Here is an 8,644-nt window from a genome sequence, read left to right on the forward strand (position 1 = left end):
TTATAATAAAACAGTTTGTTAACTTAACACGTACTAATGTACTATGCTTTGCCCAAAAGAAAACATTGATGTTGAAATGTAATAATATTTTTTCACAAAATTAATGATTTTTTGTACAAACGTGGTCCGATCAAGGATCTAATGAAATCAAATTGGTTGCATATATATATGGTTAAGTTAACAGCTAGAACAGTGAGGAAATTGGTACTGACAAAAAAGGGGTACATGGGAGAGAAAGGGTCAATGTTTCCATTTCAGGAGAATGGATTCCTTGACTTCTCTTCTTCCTTTCATCCCCAGCATCAAACAGTGCTTAGACCTCAAGCTTTTGATCACAGTTCTCTAATGGCGGCCGAGATTCCCGCGAACGGCCGGCTGGATTTTGCTGGTAACTATAAACATGTTGTTGGGCAGAAGAACCCTAATTTTAACGGTGGAGATGAGAAGAAGCTACTTAGAAGGGATGTTGAGAGGCAACGGAGGAAGGAGATGGGTGGGCTTTACCGGAATTTGATTGCCCTCATTCCTTATGAGTACATCAAGGTATGCTAGAATGACTTTGAATGCATGCAATATATTTGTTATCTTTGTCATCTGTATTTTGCAAGATAAGACTAGTCAGTTGAGTTTCGTTCAACTTCACTCGATCGAGTTTGTTCTTGAAAAAGCATTGCAGCATTCATATCGATTCGTTTCAATTCGTATTTGAATTTTGATATCTTGCTCTATATATTAGGACGCTGTATTTTATCGGACCGGATTTCTAATTCATTTTTTAATATTATTGTAGCACTACATTTGTGAGTCTATTGTAGCTAGGACTATCACTTTTATCGCTTTTATCCCTAGGCCAAAGACCTTGTGGTCAAGCGGCATGAAGTGATTCTCCCAAGTGGGAGGTCATGGGTTCGCCCCTCAGTGGGGCAATGTTGACAGGATCAATAGTATTCAAAAAACGCTTTATTCTGGAAAACTCAAGCGTCAAAATGTTAGTACATTGATGGCACATTCCTTTGCCCATTGGTGAACTTTCAAAATACTCTATTATTATTTTATTATGTGACATCTAAAAAATGAAACTATGATATGACATTATTTCTTTTGTTTTTTTTTTTATTCTTTAGATTTAAAAAAAAAAAACCAAAATCAAATATACAATTATTATTTTTCATAATTTCAATCCTTGGATAGAGCAATGGCATTAGTTCAACCAAAGCATTATACTCATTGATGGTTCATTGTGATCGCATTAATTGATTGGCCCTATTACAAATTAAAAACTGAAATCTATTTCTTTAATGGAATATTTTAAAAAAAAATCAAGTATATATAACTGATATATGCATGCAAATTCTCACATATAAGTCCGACAAAGTAACGAGGATATTTTAATATAATAATCTATAACTAAATAGTACTAAATAACATATACATATTTTTTTTAAATTGTGCAGGGAAAACGGTCAACATCGGATCGTTTGCAGGAGACAGTGAAGTACGTGAAAGATTTGAAGGTGAGGGTGGAGGGACTGAAAGGCAAGAGAGAAGAGTTGAAAGATCATTTGTGTTCATCATCAACAAACTCCATGCATAACAGCAATAACAATAATGCAGTAAAAAAATGCAGCATTGATAAAGAAGAAAATGAAGAAGATGATGATGATGAAGGGTGCAGGGTGACAGTGAAGCATTGCAGAGGGGGAATAGAGGTGATTGTGAACATTGCATGCAGCAGAAGAAATGAGGTGCCTCTTTCTAAGCTGCTAAGGGTAATTGTAATGGAAGGAGGGATCTCCATTACCACCTGCGTTTTCACCAAAGTGAATAAGAGGTTACTTCACTGCATTGAGGCTGAGGTATGTGTGTATATGTGTGTGTGTAAATATGGTTTAGTTCATGCAATTCCCAACAACTCACACAAAAAAATAACATTTTTAGTCCATAAAAATATTCACAATTTGTCTGTTTAGTCTTTTTGGTTATAATATATATATATAGTCATGATCAGGTGCAGTCGTGCTCTCCTGTGCGGCGTGCAGTTCACACCACTCAATGTTACGAAATACACCACTCAATGTTAAGAAACACACCGCACAAATATACACTGTGGTGTGTTTCTTAACATTGTGGTGTGTTTCATTGTGGTGTGTTTCTTAACATTGAGTGGTGTATTTCGTAATATTGAGTGGTGTGTGACCGCACGGCCGCACGAAAGAGCACGACCGCACCTGAAATTATTTCTATATATATATATATATATATATATGGGTAGATGAGTAGATCAAATGAGAAAGGGTTTCTTTAAAAGTAGGATTGATCTCAGCCATCCATCAGGATTGTTAAGGGTTTTAAAAAAAAATAAGGCCTCAATTTTATAATTACTAAAAAACTTTTAAGAGTTGAATTCATTTTACAAATATTGCAAACTTGAAAGTTTAGTAATGATAAGATTCTGCCAAAGACATTGTAATTTAGTGGCACCGGATTGCACCACATGGGAGAGGGTGGGTTCAAGCCTGATTTTTTAAAATGAAGGGTGCAGATGTGTCCACACTTTTTATAAGGAGATGGATTTTTTAAAATGAATGGTGCAAATATGTCCACACTTTTTATAAGGAGAGGTATTCTTAAATTAGAGAGTTCAAATGAGAACCCATCCCCAACATGTGGCCTGGTCTAATCTGATCCGTTTACTTAATTAAATTAAGGGTTGTGATTTGTTGTTTGATAAGCAGTTACCCTGCATAAGGAAACGGTCAAATATTAATTTAATGTCCATGGTGCATTATTAAATAATAAAAACAAGCATTTAATTAGAAAATTCATATTAGAGCTCGTGCGCGCGCGCATATATATATATATATATATATATATATATATATATATATACACATATATACGGAATATATATTTATTTAGTTTCTCTATGTTTGATTAGAAACATCTAAATTTAATTAATTCCAAATATAAGCAAGTATTTAAAACAACCAAAACGTTTAAAATAAGGGGGAATTGAAGGAGTAAGTAAGAGTTTGTTAACCTATTGTTTTAGTGTATATATAGAGATTCTTCATCAATTCCATCCATGATCCATACTAGATTTGTTTGATTCCGTGTAGGTTGTTGAAGGAAGAAGCATTGATGTAGCTCAATTGGAGCAGAAGTTGATGAATTTAGTATATAGCCATTAGAGTAGTTAACTGGTCGGCTGCATTATTTCATTATTGTTTTCTCGTACCAAACATGGAAACATGCAAGATTACCTAGTGGTTTGCAGGAAAAATATGGGGATTATTAAAAAAAATATTAAAAAAAAAAACTAATTTCTATTTTTGGTATAAAATGCAGTGTCATAAGAATCAAGAATGATGAGATACTGTAAACATTTTCTTAATATATTATTTTCAGATGTATTAGGGTGAAAAAATAATCAATTAATCTTCTCTTTACTAATAGGAAATAAAGTACAACATTCAATCAAAAAAATTTCTCTCTCTAGTGGAGGATTATAAAGAAAAAGTATAGTTGTGGTTACTTTAATTATCTAATTTGTCATTCATCATTATTTATTTTTTAAATTGAAGAAAGGTACAAATAAACATATTTTTTATATTTCTTTATCCAATACACAACCACACAGGTTATCTAGACTGGGCGATACCAATTATAACTAGATTAGTATGCAACCACAGTTGAAGACCATACCTTCCCTTTCGATTAACTCATTGAGATCACAAATTACACTGATTTATACGATATTAATGTAGCTTTGATATTTTAGTTGTATCTAACACATATGATATCAAATTGTGATATAGTTCAATTATCTATGGAAAGTTTAGACATTAATCTATAGCTAAAGAGTCTATGAAAAGCTTGAATATCTACTAAATATAGTAAGAGCTGTGAACAAAGAAAATTAAATTATATATTAAAATTCAAAATTCTGATTCCAAGTAGTATCAATGAGGTATGATACAAGATCTCTTGTAGTCCTCAGATTCTTCACCTCGATATCTTGAATACTCCATTGAAGGGTCTCTGAAACTCAAGTGGTTTGATCTTCTAATAAGAGCTTATATGTTTGTTCTTCGTTGAAGTTCTTCAATAGAAGTTTGGATCAACATGATTGACATGATTTTCATGGAGGGACTTTTACTTTCAGGATCATTTTATTATGATCTCTGAATAATATTATTTTCAGGATGTTTACATGATTATTTATAGAGTCATTTCCATTTTTGGTCCTACTGTTATTGGGGCATTGCCAATTTTAGTCCACTTCATTAATTTTTGCCACATTACATCCAGTCTTATTAGTTCTTGCCACTTTTAGTCCACCGTTAAAATTTTCGTCAAATGATCGTTCAAAACAGGGGTATTTTTTGTCTTTTCATGTTTTGCTCATCTCCTTTACCCTTTATAGTTGTTTTCCTTACACATTTTCATCTAATGAAGAGGTCCGGCGGAAGTCATGTGAGCCACATTACAAAGTCATGGCTTTTGTCGGACCTCTTCATTGGATGAAAATGTGTAAGGAAAACCACTGCAAAGGGTAAAGGAGATAATTAAAGCATGAAAAGACCAAAATATCCCTATTTTGGACGGTTATTTGACGAAAATTTTAACGGTGGACTAAAAGTGGCAAGAACTAAATAAGACTGGTCGTAATATGGCAAAAATTAATGAAGTGGACTGAAATTGGCAATGCCCCAATAACAGTAGGACCAAAAATGGAAATGATTCTTATTTATAAGATGAATGACAACTCCGATCCTATTCATAGTTAGGATAAGAAGAGTTTTTATAAGTTCAAACTCTTCTGATATTGTCTAATTAAACAAATTAATATTCAAATATTTTAATATTATCTTTATCAAATTTTCAATGTCAACAAATGCCTCCTCGAGACTTGCTTGCATTGAACACCACTTGAGATCATATACCACTCGAGAGTATGAAGTGCAAGGAAGTCTCGACACTACAGTTAAAGTCTTAATGATATAAGGTCGTTTCAACTCATGCCAATGAGTATTTTGAAGGATATAAGGCCGTTTCAACTCGTGCCAATGAGCCTTGAGGGATATGAGGTCGTTTATACTCGTGCCAACGAGCCTTGAAGGATATGAGGTTGTTTTAACTCGTGCCAAGGAGTATCGTTTAGCCTCCTCCATTTCAAATTTCATACAGGGTTTGCCCCCATATCACTTGAAACATATGTGCCTATGAAGAGATGAGATGCAAAGTTGTCCCACTGGCCTACCAAAATATGTAAACGTGAAAACTTGAATTATATATATTAAATTCAAAGCGTATCGGTTACAATGAAGTATATATCAAACGAGAAAGGGTACAATCTCTGGATAAGAGAAGTCTGATTATTTACTAGAAGTATGCCGAATCGTCCTAGTTCCTTGTTGAATGACCTCTAGAGTTAAGTAGCTTGTTCTTCGATGAAGGGCTTATATGCAGCTTGATCTTCAAATAAAGGTTTTCGGTACTCAAATGGCGTGTTCATAGCGCAAATGTATGTCGTCAATGTATGTCAGACATGTTCCAGATGATATCATGGCGAGATTCCGATAGAATTTTGATATGCTTATTTTCATAACCCCTTTTCTTTTAAAATGAAATCATTATTTATAGTGGTGAGTATGTAGGTGAAATTTCACAAACTCCATCATTTGGATAATTCTCAAATTTAATTTAATTATTTGAATTAAATACGAGAAATGAATCAGAACACCATTACGTCCAGGTTCATGATTCCATCCAATTTCAAATAAAATCCAATTATCCAAAATTCTTCCAAATTATATTATCCACATATAATTTGGCAATTTATTATATGCACCTGGGTCCACCTTGCAAGGTGGACCCATACACAATCTACATACTAATCGTTCACAATTACCTTTTAAAAATTCACAATTTGTATATTACGAACACACATTATTAACATATATGTAATTAATTACCTTGTTTTGTATTCACAAGTTCCTTTCAAATTCTACAGTCAATTCCAATACTAAAAATACACAATTTAATCTTTTTAAGATTTAGTACAGTTATTATGTGTTTTGACTTAGAAACACAATTTACATTCTGGAAGTTCACAATTTCAATACTAAAAATACACAATTCAATGTCGTTTAGGATCATGGTCCACCTTGCAAGGTGGACCCTAGTCAATGATATAACAACTACATATAATTTTGATGGGCCAAACAACGTCAAAACCCGTCAATTAAGCAGCCCAATTAACTCAAATAACATGGTCAACTTCATTAAATATTCCTTTAATTTGAGCCAACAATCTAGGAGACAATTACTCTTAATTAAGTAATTAGACCAATTAAATATTTATTGAGTCATTTAATCAACTCAAATAAATAAATATTTGTTCAATTATCCCAATTAAAATAATTAATTTGATAAATCAATTATCCACCCAGGCCTAATAATATACAAATAAGCCCACTTAAAATTTCAATGCTTACAAATTGCCCTTTCGAGACTTGCTTGGCGCGTTTCAAATGCAGAGAGAAGGAAGTCTCAAAATTAACATAGTCCAAAAGTCCATATTTGCATTAGAAGCCCAATTAATTACTGACTACAAAATATCCAATTTGACAGAAGCCTAATAAGAACCATATCCAAAATCATTAAAGGCCCATTTCATCATTCTTTTTTTCTTTTAGCCAAATTTCAATCCTAATTTTAGTCAAAATTAATCTCCTTTCATAACTTAAAATTTGAACCTCAACCTGTATGAAATTTTCCCATGTTTCTTCCAAAGTAGCCCCGTACTCCATTCAAGACACCATCAGATTATCAACCACATAGTCAATTAAAGATTGATAAGGATTGGGAAATATAATTTGAGTCGTACACATACTCAAACTCTATCATTCCACAACTAAAAATAACCCGATAATTTACAATTTTTCCAAACCAAGAACAGAGTTGGGAACTAATTATTGAGGAATAACATTAGTTAGCTTTATTCCTTTTGTTCTTGTGTATCTTGTTTCAGTCTATGATTGTTTTTCCTTTACCTAAGATCATGGGTTGCCACTACCACACTTTGTATGCATTGTATAAATAGATGGCTTTTGCTTCAATAATATAATAATCCATTTTTCCTTTCTATTTTCAATACACTTCATGGTATCAAGAGCCAGAAATCTCTAAGGAGCAATTTTTTTTCCCTCCCATGCTATCATTACAATGACATTAATTACTGCTAAAACTTCAATTGTTCAATTGAATGCTCCTACCCACTTTGCCATTAAATTAACTACATCCAACTTTGCTTTTTTGAGCAAACAGATTACAACTACTCTCATTGGACTATGTTTGGTTGGATATTTTGATGATACACTCACTATACCAGCCCAATTCCTTAATACAAAATACAAAGTCACTAATCCACTCTATACGACGTGGTTCGAAGAAGACCAAATATTAATCTGTGTCATCTTAGGCAATTGCTTCGATAAAATTCAGCCCATACTATCTTCTGCATCCACATCGTCTGATGCATGGAAGCGATTGAACTCCAGTTACGCTAGTGCTTCCTATTCACGAATTGTGTCACTCAAAGCTAAACTAGCGAAGAATCCCAAGGGAAGCAGATTGGTTTTCGATTATCTACAAAACATGAGTTCAATTGCCGATGATCTTGCACTAGTACAAAATCCAGTTAGTGAAGAAGATCTTGTTGTTCATGTCCTCTCACAAGTAGAAGATGAATTCAATCATGTTGTCCCAACTCTACAGATACATGAAACACCAATTTCTTTCGCGGAACTGTCTTACGTACTATTAGAGTTTGAAAGGTTACAACATGAAACTAACTTTACCCAACATATGCTTTAAGCTACAACAAATTTCACGCACATACAAAAAAAAGAAATTTTCAATTTGGACGATCAACAATAATAACCAAACTCCAATCGGTGTAACTCGTCAGAATAATAATGGAAATTCATCATTTTGCCAAGGATGGCCGAATCAATCTCAACCACATCCAGGCCAAAATACTAATGTGTGTAACCTTTGTCATCTCATAGGTCATGAGAAACGAGACTGTCAAAAGTTGGCACATTTTTTGAAAAACAATAATGTCTCTACTGTCACCAATCTCAATGCAAAACCATCCATAAACACAACTATGGCAACCACCTCAACTCAACAACCTTGATTTTTTTTATAGTGGTGCGTCTCACCATGCCACCTATACTCCATCAATGCTACAATCGTTTACGGATTATGGAGGGCTAGATGAGATTCACTTGGGTGACGATAAAATCCTAGAAATAACCCACATTGGACACACACTTCTTCCCACTCCTCACTGTTCTCTTGCTTTATCCAATGTTCTTTGTGTTCCAAAATTGCAAAGAAACTTAGTTTCTATTTCTAAATTATGTACTTCTAACAATGTTTCTGTTGAATTTTTCTCTTCCCATTTTATCGTGAAGGATCGGTTCATGGGAACGCCTCTAATGCGAGGAACGAACATGCATGATGTGTACTGCGCTCCTTTAGTCTGTTCTCCCCAAATCAACTCAACCGTCAGCCCGTCAGTTGCTTCATGGCATCATGTCTATGGACATCCTTCAAATAAAATTCTTAGGAC

At 33.7% G+C, this 8,644-nt stretch overlaps 1 protein-coding gene across 1 annotated transcript; it reads left to right on the forward strand.

Moving 5' to 3' along the window:
• The first annotated feature begins 211 nt into the window (after nt 1-211).
• Nucleotides 212-3,343, forward strand: LOC116002965 (transcription factor bHLH126-like). The gene is made up of 3 exons (XM_031243154.1): nt 212-543; nt 1,455-1,856; nt 3,120-3,343. Exons 1-3 carry the CDS (start codon nt 226-228, stop codon nt 3,189-3,191), a joined length of 792 nt encoding a protein of 263 aa, XP_031099014.1. The 5' UTR covers nt 212-225; the 3' UTR covers nt 3,192-3,343.
• Nucleotides 3,344-8,644: the final 5,301 nt, after the last annotated feature.

Source organism: Ipomoea triloba, chromosome 13 (assembly GCF_003576645.1).
Source record: "Ipomoea triloba cultivar NCNSP0323 chromosome 13, ASM357664v1".
Lineage (NCBI taxonomy): Eukaryota > Viridiplantae > Streptophyta > Magnoliopsida > Solanales > Convolvulaceae > Ipomoea > Ipomoea triloba.